General features: G+C 31.9%; 1 protein-coding gene across 1 annotated transcript in view; it reads left to right on the top strand.

Moving 5' to 3' along the window:
* Window positions 1–18,888, top strand: part of htt (huntingtin) — a 131,193-nt gene that overhangs the window by 39,501 nt on the left and 72,804 nt on the right. Inside the window, exons 9-15 of the mRNA XM_072523043.1 lie at window positions 3–163; window positions 3,799–4,066; window positions 6,687–6,900; window positions 12,926–13,314; window positions 17,402–17,662; window positions 18,367–18,603; window positions 18,657–18,817. Coding sequence (XP_072379144.1) covers window positions 3–163; window positions 3,799–4,066; window positions 6,687–6,900; window positions 12,926–13,314; window positions 17,402–17,662; window positions 18,367–18,603; window positions 18,657–18,817 — 1,691 coding nt within the window. The remainder of the gene's footprint in view (window positions 1–2; window positions 164–3,798; window positions 4,067–6,686; window positions 6,901–12,925; window positions 13,315–17,401; window positions 17,663–18,366; window positions 18,604–18,656; window positions 18,818–18,888) is intronic.

Raw genomic sequence — 18,888 nt, 5'->3', positions numbered from 1 at the left:
AGGTGTCTCTTTGTGAACTGGTGTCAAAAATAGATTATATTAATATATATTACGTAACAGAAAACAACGATTTTCAAGATAAAGTAATATACAATGTTCTTTTTAATTTATTAAGCGATAGCGACCAAAGGGTTCGAACTTCAGCTGCTTCTAGTATTGTACAGTAAGTTTAAGATATTAGTTATGTATATTAAGCTAATGCACAAAAAGTATTTTTCCAAAAAGCAACCTTACCTCAAAATTTGATTTTAACCGTGGATCCAGAAATTTATTTTTTGGTTCGCAAATTTTATATTCAGAAATTATATTTCCATCGCTCTATGTATTTTCAATATCTATTTTTTTATGTATTATCGTTGGTAAACGTTAATTTTCAAAATCTGAAGTCGAATTCACTAGTCTAATTATTGGTATACCTCTGTATCAATTTGATTTTCGGTAAAGACATTAGGCAACACAGTGATTTCACCGAAAGATCCTGGAGAAGAAACAGACCTGCATTCTTAGATGTGTTATTTTAAAATCTTGGATTACAGGTAGAAGATTCTTATTTCCAGGTAAAAATATAACATGGAAACTTTCACATACGGATTATGAGGTTCGTCAGATGCACTTCGTGATAATGTAATGGACCCCTTTGTATATATATTTATCACATATATCCCAACTATAAAAGTTGCAACAATCGTGAATGACGACACCATAATTGCTGTCAATAAATATCCCATGAGTGTCAAACAGATCTTCAAAATAATTTAAAACAAGGATGAGCAGAGCTAAAATAATATATACATAAAGTAAATGAAGTCATGAGATCCAACATATGGAATCGAATAAAGAAATGTCAAATAATACCGTGAAATCTTTTTTTATAAAGTTATAAGGAGAAAATAAATAATTTTCGTTAAAAAAACTGTCAAAATAACTAGCACAGTAGATCTACTTACTGAATCTAAGTTCAGAATAGCCATTGAACTCAAATTATGTACAACGAATCCAATCATAATAATTTTCAACCATTTTCAAAATTTCATCTTCTTGATTAGGTGTGCTTTTTTTTGTTCGACCACCCTGAATTTTAGAGCAAAATGATTATTTCAACCGAAAAAGTATTGGTAGCTTTAAAGAATTCAGTAATACACTAGACTCTCACAGCAAAAATAATTCACTGAAAAGAAATGAGATTTTATCATCAGATGACGCTACAACCCTTTCTATTCCAGTCTTTTTCAAATCTTTCTCCACATCTTCCAAATAGGTACCTGAGTTTAGGTCATTCGTTTGCTTCCGATTCCCTTGTTTATCGGAATTATATTTTACAGAGTTACTTTCATCTATCTTCATCTCTGACCAATTATTTTGATGGTTTTAATGATATCTGCGTCATTAAAAACTTTATCAGTTCAAAATTATTTTGCTTGTTAAAACGATCGCCAAAAAAGTATACATTTTGTTGCTCTTGGCATACTTTCTAAATGTCAATGTCGAACCAAAACCACTAAAAAATACTCCATTTTATCATTAGGACTCATACACATAGTGACCCTCGTAACAAAACCTAAAATAATATATAAAATTACATTCATTGTTAAAGTTATGCCTAGGTGTAGATTTTAATAACACTTTATAAATATACTGTGAATTATTAGCAACAAACCAAAAAAACAAACAACTCTCAAATAATGTTTTTTTTTTCCACAGCAACGTTTAATTAAGTCTTAACTATTTCACAATAGTTATGACCTGCTTTGCATATTTGTGTTGTGTATCACAAAGGGTACACAGATATACTAGACCTACAGTTTAAGTGGATTCCTGAGGATAATTGTAGAGGAGCTGTATTAGGAAAATTACGCTCGGTTGGGAAGGTCAATTGCCTTCCTAGACACGACTGTAATACTTTTTGCTGTTTTCCTTATAGTGGAGATCGTACTCAGATCATTTGGTATTACTGGCAAATATATTCGGTTGTGCAATAGGAGAATATTGTATCTTTTTTATCCTGATATATATCAGCATATAACAAAAAACAGAAAAAAACTATAAGATAACAAGAAAAGCATTAATCATTGGAAAGAAGCAAATCGTTACTCTAGCAAACGAAAACACCAAAATTACAGACAGAAATGAAATAATACAACTCGTGACTAAATTCAACAGCGAACTATACAAAGCCCTTGAAACACTTGAAGAAACAATCAGTAACTAAGAAGAACTGTTTAAGTACGCTGGCAAAAAAACCTGGAAAATCTTAGCGAACTACCTCAGATCAAGATGTATACCAGTCCACTGGAATACAGAAAAGATAATTCTCATTCATAAGAAAGGTAGCAAAGAGGATATCGAAAATTACAAACCTATCAGTCTACTACCAATCATATACAAGATATTCACAAACATCAGCAACAACAGATTAACAAATGCATTAGATGCTGCATAGCCAAGAGAGCAAGCTGGCTTCAGAAGTGCATTCAGTACCCTGGAATATATTCATACGCTTACAGACAAGCAAAAGCTAAGGTAACAACTTATGGAAACACTCCAGAATTTCCCACTACCAGGGGCGTCCGACAAGGAGACGCAATATAACCAAAGCTCTTCATTGTAACTCTAGAAAATATATTCAGCAAAAAGAACCGCCAGAACAAAGGCATATTCGTTGATGGAGAATACCTCAGCCGTCTAAGATTTACAGATGACATAGTTATGACTGTTAATAATCCCGCAGAACTATAAAAACTTATAAGCGACCTAAATGCAGATAGCAATTAAGTTGGTCTAAAAATGAACTTGACAAAAATAAAAACCATGTAGAACGAGCTAGTTAATGTCTAAGATGTAATGATAAACAACACTGCACTTGAAACAGTAAACGAGTATGTTTACCTGGGACAATAAATACATAAATCTGGCTCCTTACTCCCAGAAATCAAAAGAAGAACGAAACTGGCTTAGGCATCTTTTGGTAGAAATGCAGTTATCCACAAGGAAACTAAGTTCCTGTAGCTGGCTGTATACCATGTATCACAAAAAATTTATTTAAAAATTCCTTTATAAAATACCTTTTATATACCTTTTATAAAGGAATTTTTAAATAATTTTTTTTAAATGCAGTTATATTCAAATAGAAGATGCCATTCCACCTGAAGAAAAAAGCACTCGATCAGTGTATACTACCAATTATGACATACGGCTGCGAAACTTGGATACTTAAGAAAGAGTAGCGAAACTCAAAGATCAATGGAGCGATGCGTGCTAGGTATATCAAAGAAATCAAAAAGAATATAATGGTTCAGACAGAAAACCAAGGTTACTAATGTAATCCACAGAATTAAATCTTTAAAATGGCAGTAGGCGGGACATTTAGCGATAAGAACTGACAATAGATGGTCCACTAGAATTACACTGTGGTATCCAAGAGGCGTTAAGAGACCAAGCGACCATGTAAGGGGACCATAATCGGTAGAATACGCTGAGAATGATATATATATATATATATATATATATATATATATATATATATATATATATATATATATATATATATATAAGTGAAAAGTAATGGCATGTCTCGCAAAACAGAAAACCAAAAATGGTATATCGATGGAAGGCAACCGTATATACGTATTTCTGACTATTGGTCGTCTTCAGTACGGTGCAGCCAAGTTAGGAAAGGAGCATATTAACTTGGGAAAGGATCACTACAGGAGCAATTATATATATATATATATATATATATATATATATATATATATATTTATATATATAATGCTCTCATATATTTTTTTTTAATTTTAGGATAATTCCACATCTCTACTACGGAGAATACCTACTTAATGAAGGCACTCCTACCTCTAAAGCTTTATTAGATATAGAAACCTTAACAAGAAATCTCCGACACGAGGAACTAGATACCGGTGTAAACAAAAAACATTTTATTAGCAACATGCCTTTCCCCTTTAACACGATTTCCCAAAAAATATGTGATAAAACTGATTTTTCCCTGTCTAAAGTAGTTTCTAGGTTATGCAACATAGTGCTAACGACCGTTTCTAAGAATTTGCTGGTAAGTATCATATATACGTAGTTCCAAGTTCAAGTTTATTAGATGCCTATTTTATCAAATTGAGTTTTTAATTAGATATCGGCTATAAATTTTGCCTCTTTTGTATAAATAATTTTAATATTTTTCTGTTTTATCAACATTACGGTGTTACTGTTTAGTCTCCATCTTGAATTAGACATCTTAAAGAAATAGTCTTGTTTATTTCTCCATCCCAGTTATTGTGATGATGTTCAACTTTAATGGATGCTCCCCCAATTTATCTTATGACTTTTGATATCACCATTTATTAGGTCGTTTACTTATTGAGGCTTTCGAAATGTGGCTTTTTCGTTGAATCCTAAAGATATCTTATACTGACCACGTTACTAAATCTTTTAATAAGAATAAAAAAGAAAAAGAGCTATTAACCACAATAAAAACAGCCAAAATCGAATACCTCGGTCACATCATGAGGGACAGCGAAAGATATGGATTGCTGTAACTAATGCTACAAGGAAAAGTAGAAGCAAAGCGAGGCCCAGGAAGGCGAACGATTTCCTGGCTTAAAAATGTACGTACGTAGAACCACAAATCTTTTTAGAGAAGCAGTGTGCAAAGTACAGATTGTCATGATGATCGCCAACATTCGAAACGGATAGGCACAACAAGAAGAAGAAGAAGGCGTTACAAACTTAGTTCTCATAAAAATCTTATTGAATGCATTACACAATGTCCATATAAGTCCATATCAACTTAACGTCAGCATAAAGCAATGTAAGTTGCATACATGTAGCGCAAATCGCGCAACTTAGTGATAATTTAATTATGAATATTGCCTATTTATTTATTTATTGTAAGGCTATTGAATTCAACAAAACTGCTAACATGTACTTTGTGGACCTTACGAAGGTATTCGACAGAGAAATATTGGCAAATGTCCTTAGATTATTAAGATCTAGAAATGTTGACCCCGGAATTCGAGCAATTATCAAAGAAATGAACACCAACAGTAATACATTTGTAAGAGTGGAAAAACGGCTTACTAAGAAAATATCTATACAGACAGGGATACGACAGAGAGACAGCCTCAGTACAATTCAGATGAGATCATAAAAGAAGTCAAAACAGTAAGAAGAGGTTACAGAATGGAAAAAAAAAGAAATTCAAATATGCTGCTATGCTGATGACATAGTACTTACGTTATACATTACGCGGCCTATATATTTCAATTTGCGTGGTTTCGTAACTATGCTTACTAACTATGCTAACTTCTTCATTCTTCGCAAGACCTCATTATTAGTAACTCTGGTAGATTCCAAGAAATTCTCAGTATGCGTCTTTAGCACCACGTTTCAAATGACTCAGGGCGTTTCGTGGATGCCTCGATGTCTCCCTAAGACAACTGAAATAAGAACGCTGAGATCCATTGCTGGTTACACTCTTAGTGTAACGAAAAAGTAATAAGTTTATAAGACAACAATACGTGTTCGGGATATCGGAAGAAGTCCATAGATTTTGTATACTCTTGGTAAAAAAAGAATCCTATTGAATTTGGAATAATCTATCTTCTTCTTCTTTTTCTCACATTTTTATTCGCTTTCTTTTGCTTGAAAGAAAAATGATGAGACTCGAAATTATATGGGTTCTAGTTGATGCAAGAAAGAACCATATTGAATTTGGGCCAATAGATATTCGTGTTCTTATTTGCATTTGCGACTACATTTTTTTTTTAAATATCCACAAGCAAGATAAATTCCTGCAGCTGGCTGTATACCATGTATCACAAAAAGGGGTTTAAATCTTTGTATGTAGGTATATTTAAAAAACCCTTAGAAGGGCTACATCAAAATAAACACAAACGTTTTCGGAATAATAATTCCATCATCAGGTTAAAAGCAGGTTAACATGCCTGAGCCACCAAAATATTAGGGTACAACCCTTTACAAAAATTAAAGTTACCAAAAAATGTACATGTTGTTGTTAAAACTATTTGATTTAACTTCAGGCAACATATAACCATGCCTCACGTGAGTACCAGCGTCCGGAGGGTAGACCTCTTCAAACGGACTTCAGCTGGTAACTGTTACCAGCTAGTCTGTCGAAATATTTATTTCTTCAGTCAATGCGTTACATTTTTTTTGGTTTGAACAACTGTTAAGTTCGATATTGTTCGATGCTGATAGTACATCAATTTAACAGATCTAATATCAATATGGGATACAAAATTAAGGATATGATGACAATAATAGAGTCGGAAGATGAAGTTAAAGGCATATGAAATGTTAGACATATATGCGACATAAGACACAGTTCCCCAGTACCACTTTGCAACCACACTAAATGCTATTGACTCCTGCAAACTGTTAACTATAGAATCTATGGAAGTGTGCCTAACAGCTAACAGATTCTAAGGTGCCGATTATCGAGTTATTAATCGCATTGTAGGCTCTCGGTTAAGTGTGGTAGGATATTTGCATAGACACGAGAAAGCGCAGTTACTTATCTCAATGTATATTACCTATGTCCAACTGAAAGATTAACTGTATATATTATACTTCATTTTGCGGGGGAATAATTCCTAGCTTGCTTTTAAAATAAACTTCATTCTGATCCCAAAATGCATATATTTTTTTATTTGTAGAGCGGCTGTATAGAGACATTGTCTTTACTTTCTAATACATATCCTTGTACATTGTACAAGAGTAGTTGGTCTACAATGGATTTCCAAATTAATAATGATTTGAAAATGCCGGATTTATTAAATTTTTGCTTAAGTTTATTGACAAATTCTGTACACGTGTATAGTCTGCAAACTCATATGGATATTTTGAATCTTGCAATTAATCTATATGCAGGTAAGTGTTTTTTTTTGTATTTGATGTATCGTTATAAATAAATAGTGAATCAGTTTTTAAATACTATTGGCTGAATTTTCATCTTATAAACCGTAGTGGAACCTCCCGTTCACTTACTTAAAATAAGTTTATTTTTGACATTTCGGTATACGGTTGGTTTTCTGTTTTGCGAGACATGCCATTACATTTTACTTTTATTACTCATTCGCATTATCCTTTTTCATTCGTTTTAAACGTTTCAACGTTTGGCATTCCTTTCCCCATATAGCTGTAGCTTCCTCCGTGGTTATTGTTAGTTGTTGCTCTGGAAACCATCATGGTCTTCTAACTCTAATGGCACAAATTGGTCGCATTGCACCTGTAGTGATCCTTTCCCAAGTTAACATGATCCTTTTCTAACTTGGCTGCACCGTACTGAAGACGACCAACAGTCAGAAATACGTATATACGGTTGCCTTCCATCGATATACCTTTTTTGGTTTTCTGTTTTGCGAGACATGCCATTACATTTTACCATTTTACTTTTATTATTCACTCGCATTATCCTTTTCCATATATATATATATATATATATATATATATATATATATATATATATATATATATATATATATATATATATATATATATGTAGTATATATAACGAACACGGTTATTACGAGGTTTCGCTTATAACGAGGTACATGACATGTCCCGTGAAATTTGTATTCAACTATAAACCTCTATAGCGAGACAAAATAAATACCCTTTTTAACTGCCGCCCGCAATAAACTTCTTCGAAAATTTACAATTTATGATTCACAAGTGTCATTGTCGGGGGTTGACCATTCGCACCCGATAATAAGAAGGTCCTAATAGACAACATGTGGAAAGTGCTTTAAACATTGTAAGAAACTATCGCATATTGCAGAAGCAATAATTTATGTTATCCTTGAAAATACGCTTTATACTGATTTACAGAATACAGATTTTTTGTTTTAACGTATATCATTGACGATAAAAGTAAACAATTCTTTTTTGTGAATAGCCGTCTCTGAAGAGCCCTTTTAGGGCGAAATACGTATAAGCGGATACACAGACGCACTGTACGTAAAATCAAATCGTAACTGTCTTTTTTCCTTTTATTCCGATATACTCTGTAAGAGTACTAGAAAATAATTAAATAGAAAATAAGGATTTTTGCTTAGTTGAGGAGATGTGGAATGCAATTTTTAGATTCCCCATGTCCCCATGTTTTTTCAAAAACGCCATTCAAACAATATTTAGCATCTTATATTGCTCCGAATGGCTTCACTATAGGAAGTTAATGTTTTAGAAAACTACATATTCATATGTATGCACAGTATTATTGTTGTTTGATATAACGAGATCGGCTTATAACGAGGTAATTAGTCTGCCATTTCAGTTATAGAGGGAGTCTACTATATATATATATATATATATATATATATATATATATATATATATATATATATATATATATATATATATATATAGGTATATATATATACGCCATATATTTGCATTTTGCAAGGTAAAATTGAAGAAAAAAGGGCCCTAGGACGAAGAAGAATATCCTGGCTTGCTAACCTGAGAGCATGGTATAGAAACACCTCAACACAGCTATTTCGTCTAGCAACCAACAAAGTCATATATGTGGCCATTTAATTCAACAAAGCGATAGCAGCTTTTGCTAGAAGATTTAATATATTACATATATATATATATATATATATATATATATATATATATATATATATATATATATATATATATATATATATATATATAATATAAATTTAGTATTTCTTGGGTTTAGGTTCAATAAAATATATATTACATGTGGAACTAGATTTTAATTTCCATTGCAATCAACGTTTCGGCAGAAAACACTTGCCTTTGTCAAGTTTCTAAAATGTACATGTATAAGACAAACAGTTATTATAAAATATGTATATATATGACTTATCAAAACGTAAAACGGGACACAGACATTAATGAACTGACACAATAAATAAAAGTTGATATCTGATATCTCATGGTTTACTGTCATTAGTATATAATTATTTTTATATGAGCGTATCATTGATGGTTTCGAAAAAGGTAAAGTGGAGATATGTTATGACTTTAAAAGCTTTTTATGGTGTTATATTTATTATTATTTAAATCAGATTGAAATATATTTTATTTAGGTTTTGTGTATCTTTTTTGTCATTTATTGGGTTGGTATTTCTTTTTATTTCTATTGATTCGTATATCTCCCTCTTCTTTTTGTTTTGTTCTGTTTTTAAAATTTTGATGTTTTCAAAATCAAATTTATGCTTCTTCTCACTTTCATGTTTTGTGAGCGCAGTGACGTTGTTCTTGTCATATTTGTGAGAGCGAATTCTGGATTGAAGCAGTTGACTAGTTTGACCGATATAGATACCTTCACAGTTAATACATGGTATCTCGTAAACAACATGTGATTTTTTAAGTTTTGGAGTTTGTGTTTTTAGTTTTGTGAAATATTTATTTAAAAGGTTGTTGCCTTTGTGGGCCACTGTTATATTATGTTTGGCTAAAAGATTTGTTAATTGTTCGGATAAACCTTTTATATATGGAAGAGTTGTGTAATTAGTTTTGATGCTGTTGGGTTTGTTGTTATTTGTGTTGTTATAAAATTTATTAAGTCTTGATTTGAAAATAGTTTCGATTAGATGTTCGGGATATGCATTCTTTAGAAGGGCATCTTTTGCTTTTTTTTATTGCAGTTGGTCTGTATTTTGGATCTGTTAGTTGTATAGATTTATATACAATTCTCATCATCCATTTTCCCATAAGAAGTCTGTAATTATAAGTCTTGCAGATAAATATATACAACTAACATATCCAAAATACAGACCAACTGCAATAAAAAAAGCAAAAGATGCCCTTCTAAAGAATGCATATCCCGAACATCTAATCGAAACTATTTTCTGTTAGTTGTATAGATTTATCTGCAAGACTTATAATTACAGACTTCTTATGGGAAAATGGATGATGAGAATTGTATATAAATCTATACAACTAACAGATCCAAAATACAGACCAACTGCAATAAAAAAAGCAAAAGATGCCCTTCTAAAGAATGCATATCCCGAACATCTAATCGAAACTATTTTCAAATCAAGACCTAATAAATTTTATAACAACACAAATAGCAACAAACCCAACAGCATCAAAACTAATTACACAACTCTCCCATATATAAAAGGTTTATCCGAACAATTAACAAATCTTTTAGCCAAACATAATATAACACTGGCCCACAAGGCAACAACCTTTTAAATAAATATTTCACAAAACTAAAAACACAAACTCCAAAACTTAAAAAATCACATGTTGTTTACGAGATACCATGTATTAACTGTGAAGGTGTCTATATCGGTCAAACTAGTCAACTGCTTCAATCCAGAATTCGCTCTCACAAATATGACAAGAACAACGTCACTGCGCTCACAAAACATGAAAGTGAGAAGAAGCATAAATTTGATTTTGAAAACATCAAAATTTTAAAAACAGAACAAAACAAAAAGAAGAGGGAGATATACGAATCAATAGAAATAAAAAGAAATACCAACCCAATAAATGACAAAAAAGATACACAAAACCTAAATAAAATATATTTCAATCTGATTTAAATAATAATAAATATAACACCATAAAAAGCTTTTAAAGTCATAACATATTTCCACTTTACCTTTTTCGAAACCATCAATGATACGCTCATATAAAAATAATTATATACTAATGACAGTAAACCATGAGATATCAGATATCAACTTTTATTTGTTGTGTCAGTTCATTAATGTCTGTGTCCCGTTTTACGTTTTGGTGAGTCATATATATACATATTTTACAATAACTGTTTGTCTTATACATGTACATTTTAGAATCTTGACAAAGGCAAGGGTTTCCTGCCGAAACGTTGATTGCAATGGAAATTACATCTTGGAAATGGTTACCTACATCTCTTGTCTACGCACTGACGCCATTGTAGTCTGATTCTTCATTGTATACTTGTTTACTCCAGTGTTTAAGATGCCTCCAACAATCGTGAGTCACGCGGATTGTGAAGTACGGGCTGTTATACGATTTCTTAGTGCTAAAGGCGTAAAACCGATCGATATGCATCGTGAGATCGTTGAAGTTTACGGACAAAACATTATGAGTGATGGAATGGTAAGGAAATGGGTGAGAGCATTTAAAGATGGGCGCACAAATGTGCATGATGAAGAACGGAGTGGGCGTCCTTCGGTCGTTAATGAAAATTTGGTGCAGAAAGTGGACGAAAAGGTGAGAGAAAACAGACGCTTTACAATTTCATCATTGTCCGACTGCTTTCCTCAGTATTCTCGTAGTGTTTTGTATCGCATTGTTACCGAGAACTTGAATTACCGGCAATTGTGTTCACGTTGGGTTCCAAAAATGTTGACGGATTTGCACAAAACCCAACGTTTAGGCAGTGCATTGACTTTCCTTGAGCGGTACCACAGTGAAGGTGAAGATTTTTTAGACCAAATTGTTACTGGTGACGAAACGTGGGTGGCCTACGTTACACCAGAATCGAAAAAACAATCCATGGAATGGCGACATTCATCATCACCCAAAAGAGTGAAGTTTAAGCAAACAATTTCTGCCCGGAAAATCATGTGCACAGTTTTTTGGGACAGAAAAGGAGTATTGCTCGTGGAGTTTCTGCCTCGTAATGAGACAATCAATGCAGCGTCTTATTAATAGACATTGAAAAATCTGCGTCGTGCAATCCAGAACAAAAGACGTGGCAAGTTGAGTAAGGGTATCGTTTTGCTGCATGACAATGCCCGTCCACATGTGGCTAATCAGACCAAAGATCTCATCAAATCATTTAAATGGGAAACTCTAGATCATCCTCCATACAGCCCTGATCTGGCGCCCAGCGACTACCATTTGTTCCAGCACTTGAAGAAACACCTGAGCGGTCAGCGTCTTCAAGACGATAACGAAGTCAAAACATTTGTGATGCAGTGGTTAACAAGTCAGGCGGCAGAATTTTATCAGGAGGGTATTCAAAAACTGGTGCCACGTTATGACAAGTGCCTCAATATTCACGGAAATTATGTAGAAAAGTAGATTAAGGTACAGGCTTTCATGTAAAAATAAAATTATTGCCATATCTTTGCTGCACGTCTTTTTTTAATTCCAAAACGGTACTTACTTAAAAAACACGCCTCGTATATATATATATATATATATATATATATATATATATATATATATATATATATATATATATATATTTATATTTAATAACTTACATATAAAAATCAACTGAGTTTGATGAGAGTAAACTAACTGGAAGACCGCATATTGACCATGTCGTGATAGTATTAAGAGGTTTTTTCTTCATGATTTATTATGGAATCACCAACAGGAGTATTTTACTGTCATTATTGCATGTGGTTATCGTACAATAAAGTCGTCCCAGAAACTCAACTCTGCAGTATTGACCATATCATTTTAAAGTCATCTACTTTAAAATGTGTAATATATGTCTGAATTCTCAATATAAATGATGCAGATAAAATTAAATTATTAGAAGTGTTTTTCACCAAGTAACAAAAAACAAAATTTGTTTAATTTATTAACGAACGATTTTCGAAGTGAAAATCGAAATGTCAAAAATAAACTTATTTTAAACTTAAATTGTGGCTTATTATCAAGAAAAATAGCTTCAGAACAATACTGTTTTCAGAAGTAAAAAATTCTACTGTATTCAAAGTCTTGTTTTGTTGAAAAATAACAATCGGTCTTACATTTATGAGCTCTTCAAAGTTTTACAATCATTACACATTCTTGGTTGAGAAAAATCTTTTCTTGGATAAGAAAAATCCATAGGACAGAGAGAATGAGTTAGTTGGTATATCTTTTGATCCTAAAATGAGAAATTGTAACAGAATTTGCAAATAATAATGTATACTGTTTGTTATGATTTAATGTTACCTGTTTTTATTGTTTGTTACAGGGCATGCTTTGACAACACTAAAACCAGTTGATCTAGAAATTACTATAACTCCCTGGGTCATGTTTAACAATGAAGTATTTTCTGATCTCTCCGATCAATACTTATACCATATAATAAAATTGTTGAACATATTTCAGCACGTTTTGAATGACTTACAGCCTCTGCATCCTCAATCAAAACCAGTACTTCCTAATTTACCCGCCACGGCTAATTTATCGCCGCTTAAAAGAAGAAAAAGCGATTTAGATAAAAAATCCATGACATTAAAATTAGAAAAAGACGAAAAGAACGATAAGAAAGACATAAAGAGTTTCTTTGGATTATTCGTGCAATCTGGGCATTATATGAAGATATATGAAAGTGTTAAATCATCTTTTAGTAACTATAAGGTGTGTACATATTTTCTTGTCTCTACTAATTTTCATTTAATTTTTTTCTTCACATGAAGACTACAGGGAAAAAACCAGACATGTCAATTTTTTTCAAATTTCAGATTTCTATTCTATGGTATAGAACACGCGGAGAAGCACATTTTAGAGCTATCGTACAGAGCAAAAAGTAGTCTTTTGTTCGTTTCGGGGTACTGGGAAAAAACCAGCTTTGTCCATGCGTCCAGTGAAAGAACCAGATATGTCACAAGTTTCACGGTAGATAGCGTTGGATTGATTTAAAAATAATTATTATTAAACAATGCGTGTTTCAATAATAGAAAGTTTTTTTGTAAGAACAAACATTTGTGAATATCGAATATAATTATTTTTCTGAATGATTAAATGTTCAACAAGACATTTATGCATTGATATAACATAACGTAATAGAAAGACTCGTTTTGTTTCTTGTAAAAATATAAACAGGCAGGTATAAAAAGTTCGCATTATTCACACATTAATTTCACAATATTCCGATTCATACATTATATGGTAAACAACAAAATCCATGGGCTTCGTGAAATAAAAATTACATATCCCATCCGTGGACATTCATACTTAGAGTGTGATAAGAATGTTGGACTGTGGAATCTAAAAAATGACTTTTGAAGTACCAAAAGAGTTTAGAGACATGATCAAGGGGTCCCGCGTAAAGCCGTCTCCATTCATCGTCGTGAAAGTAACACGAAAAATAGTTTTGGACTGGAAATCATTTTTGGACAAAAAGTATGTTCCAAAATGCCCTTTCAAAACTCAGGTTTTGAAAGAGGTTGTTGCCACATCAGAGCACAGTCGACTTATAAATCATCGATCTTCTTACGATGGACCATTCTTTTCAAGCATGTTGAAGAAACGAATGACCTTAACAACTACGAAGTTGAAGAATGGAGAATTTGAATTACCATTACCAGCCTACTCAGGTAAGGTATAAGGTATCACAAAAAATTATAATATTATTCCCTGTATGTTGTTTCAGGACCCCTCGCAATTTCAAAAGCCAAGCACAGCGATTTAATGAGCCTTATGAGATTCTGTGTGGACTTTTTCTCCGTCTTACCTTATAATTAGTCGTAACAGGTAAATTATTATTATTATAATTACTCTTTTTTTATTTCTTTATTTAACGTCGGCGTCGATCTACTTCTGCGATTAAAACTAATCACCGACCCCCGGAGCACGCTTCTACCAACGGAAAATTTTGACGAATGCCCTGGTGTTCCAGCCAGAGGTAGGGATCTTTAACGAGCCATGTTACAGTAAAACCTGTGTTAACGGCCACCTGTCAAAACCGGCCACTTGTACTAGCCCGCTAGTTTCAAAGTTCCCCAAACCAAAATTTGTGGACTACAAAACCTGGTATTAGCGGCCACCTTTTTATATCGGCCAATAGTTCTGTCATTTTTAGTGACCGTTATTGACAGGTTTTGCTGTATTTATTATTACCTATCATTCACAATAGAAATACTAATCAAAATGAAACCTATTTTCATTATTGAAAGCATTGACAATTTTCTGTTTCAGATGACTAAGCTGGTTCTTTCAATGGACAAATTGCGGTTGACAAGAATTTCCTGGATTTTTAAAGAGTGTAACACATTTTTCTGAATAAAAACAGTGCAATGCCGTTCATGTGTTTTTATGAAGCAATTTTGACTCCCGAGTTTTATTATACGTTTCAATGTAAGACACATTATGGTCTTCAAAGTTAAATATGCGTTTTTCTCGGTTTTATGAAATTTTGACATATCTGGTTTTTTCCCTGTAGTCTTCACATGTAAGTAATATAAAAAAAAAACTCAAATAAGATCCATCAAATTATACAGTGCGTTAAGTTTTGGATTAGATATTGTAATTCCCGATCTCCTCTGACACAACGACAGAAAATCATTGAAACTCATTTAGTAGCACGTAACGTCCGGTAGGGATGCACATCTCCGTCATTTGAATTCGATGTTTGTTTTGATTACGTATGCCCAGTTCATTTCTTAGAGTACATAAACTCGATAATAATACACTGACCATTTTTAATAACGTCAACAATTTTTTGTGGTTGAATTACAAATAAGAGCGCATTTGTTTAAAAAGATGAAAGAAAAACTCTTATTTAAAATAAAAAATAATTCATAATATAATAAGAAATAATTCTTTATGCCTCGATATAATCGATACCTCGCTTTCACTATATATTAAACATACATACTCGACATAGCAATGTACTCAGTTAAACCTAGTTATTTTTAAAACAAATAAAATAAAAGTGTTTGTAAAATTAATTGTGCTCGAATAAAATAAAAATATTAACTCACAATCTACTATTACTTCAACATCTAATTGTACCTGCTTCGACGAAGATTAATTAATCAGAGTCCTTAATAAACAACCACTTTGAAGTTTGGTTCTCGTTTTATTTTGAGGAAAAGGGACATCCACAACACCAAATATTTAACAATATTTAAGAAATTCAGATTTCTAACATTCTGTGAATTTTTATTTCTATGCGCTGGATTTTTTTACTAATTGTACAGTTAACTTTTGATAGGAAATTTAATTGCAAACTATTTTAGTTGTATGCAATTTTGTCGTAGGTATGATACTTTTCGAAACATTCAGCACAAAAAGTTGAAAATTAGGAGACTGTAAGGTCGATTTTTAGTTCAATAATTTTTCATGAATTTTTACCAAAGTTTTCAGGTAGATCATATGCAAATTTTAGCTACATTTCGGAACATTTTTACAAAAATCTAAGGTCGTATCTTGTTAAAACCAATTGAAAACACGTTTTAGGTCCGTTTAGGTTAATATTGTATTACTTACTACATAGTATAGTAAATCAAACAAATTATAGAAAATATAAAAATAGAACGAAGCCGAACTAGAAAAAAAAATACAGACAAGTAATAGCAGAGATTAACAGAAAAAGGGTTGAATTAATAGGAAAACCAGAATATATTAAAGTAGCAGTTCACAGATCAAAGAAGATAGAATTGAGGATTTAGAGAGAGAGAGAGAGAGAGAGATAAAAAAAAATGAATGAAAAAAGTAGAGTTCGAATGAAAAGTGGAAAAACTTTGAGGTCAATGTAGAACTTAGTAAAATATGTATATGGAAATAAAATAATTAAGAAAGATAAAGCTTATAGGTCAAAGTTAGGAATATTTATATTCCACTAGCACATCAACAATTTACCCATGTAAATCACCATCACCAGAAAAAAATTTACAGAAAACTTTCGATCAAATACTAACTCCAACATTTGACAACACGGACCGGTTAACATGATAAAGAAATTTGTTAATTTCTGTCAAATGATGGAGAAAGGTAAAAAAATAATAGATAATTGAAATAAAATAAGACTTACTCACAATCAATTTAATTTTACTACCAAAACGACCGGTTTCGCTTTCTACACTTTGCAAAGCATCTTCAGATCAAACGGTACAAAGTAAATTAAATGCTGAAATTATAAAAAGCCCATATTAGGGTGCTGCCTTATAAAGATAAAGATAAAAAAATTACAGTAATTATGCCAATAATAAATGTCTGTGTTTATTAATTTGGTTTTTACTTTGTCTGCTAAATCAATTTCATGCATATTAATAAACACAGACATGTAATATTGGCATAATTACTGTAATATTTTGATCTTTATCTTTATAAGACAGCACCCTAATATGGGCTTTTTATAATTTCAGCATTTAATTTACTTTGTACCATTTGACCTGAAGATGCTTTGCAAAGTGTAGAAAGCGAAACCGGTCGTTTTGGTAGTAAAATTAAATTGATTGTGAGTAAGTCTTATTTTATTTCTTTTACCTATTTGAAATGGACTCACATAAGCAACACATTCATGATTTAAAAAAATAATAATAATAAACCATTTCTTTTGCCACAATGCAAAAAAATATGTAAATTTCATAGGAATTCTATTTAAGTCGGCGAATTCTATCAATTTGTGTTAAATCTGACCTACCTGATTAAAAAATATGTTTGTGGACACTGTTTATTGCTATATGGTACTTTTATACACTGACATTACTTTAAATTCCAGGTATCTTTAGACTCCGCTTCTTCCAAAACGTTTCTCGAATTTCTAAGTTCAACATTAAGAAGTCTTTCTGTATTACTGGAAGTAGGTTCATTAACAGAATTTGGAAAATTGGCCGAAGAAATTTTGGGATATTTCCGTTCTACCTTCGTTGTTGATGCTTCGGGTACAATTCAAGCTGTACAGCAGCTTCTTAAGTGCCTGTTTGGTACTAATTTGACTGCCAACATATTGGAATTTCCGCTACAGAAGTCCGAAACAAAGGTAATCGATTTATTTTGAAGTAAAAGTAAATATTACTATATTATTAATTTATTATTAAATTTTAAGGTATTTATATTATTGCGGTATATATACAGGGAGATTTTTTGGGAGTTCTAATGAGACGGTTTAGAGAATCTTGACATAATTCATATTTAAAAATTTCCTACCACTTCTGGTTATACCAGAAGTTGACTAAAACGTACTTATTATAAATATAATGCTCTGTACATGATTACACATTTCGATAGAACAGCTCTTGAGACTTCTCTTAAGAGATTGAGACTTGACGAGGTAGACTAGGAACGATGGCATCGAGTGAATGACAGGGGACGGAATGATCAAGACCGTTTATTTATTATATAAACCCATTAGAAGAAGGAGATAATGATCAAGGACAATATCAATAGAACAGGTGGAAAGCGATCTGTGGCGAGTAGATGTTATCAATTGGAGAAGATAAATATTTGACGAAGAAGATATAGGAAAATTGTGAAGTGTATTAGTGAAAAAAATATATAACAAAGAATTTGAGAATTATGTAAATAAAAATTTTCGCAATACGCCTACAAATATGTTAACGATTTTAATAAATGGTTCATTGCTTTTAAAGAATTTGATTTTCGCTTGAAGCCGCTCTTTTCTAAAATTGCAAAACATATTTTACGTAAATTTAAATGTTGTTTAATTTATTGCTTCAATTTTAGGAATTCGAAAAAGGGTTTTACCAAAACATTTTTCAAAAACCATACGGTTTAGTTTCTTGGTATATACAATCCTTAAACAATATAGGACGCCATGATATCGATGACGATAATACAGTTATGGGTTATTTACACAGGAGAGATTCGAAAAGAAGATCAGTAATTTTAACAAGAACTTCCGACAAAACGTTAGAAAATTACATTAGAATATTTGAGCCAATGGTCATAAAGTCACTAAAAGTATGGTTTTGTTTTTATATATCGTAGTCATAAATACAATGTACTTTTTTTAGCAATACACCATGACGAGTAGTGTTAAATTACAGTGTCAAGTTCTTAAGTTGTTAAGTCAGTTGGTACAACTTAGAGTAAATTATTGTTTGCTTGATTCTGAACAAGTTTTCATAGGTTTTGTTTTAAAACAATTTGAGTACATCGAAGAAGGCCAAGTACCGTAAGTATAAGTTCTTTAATCCTTTTGCTATTTCATTTGACTTTATCATAGTATACCTTATTGAATTTTCT

The sequence above is a fragment of the Diabrotica undecimpunctata genome, chromosome 2 (assembly GCF_040954645.1).
Source record: "Diabrotica undecimpunctata isolate CICGRU chromosome 2, icDiaUnde3, whole genome shotgun sequence".
Taxonomy (NCBI): domain Eukaryota; kingdom Metazoa; phylum Arthropoda; class Insecta; order Coleoptera; family Chrysomelidae; genus Diabrotica; species Diabrotica undecimpunctata.
This window is presented reverse-complemented; position numbering and strand designations above follow the sequence as displayed.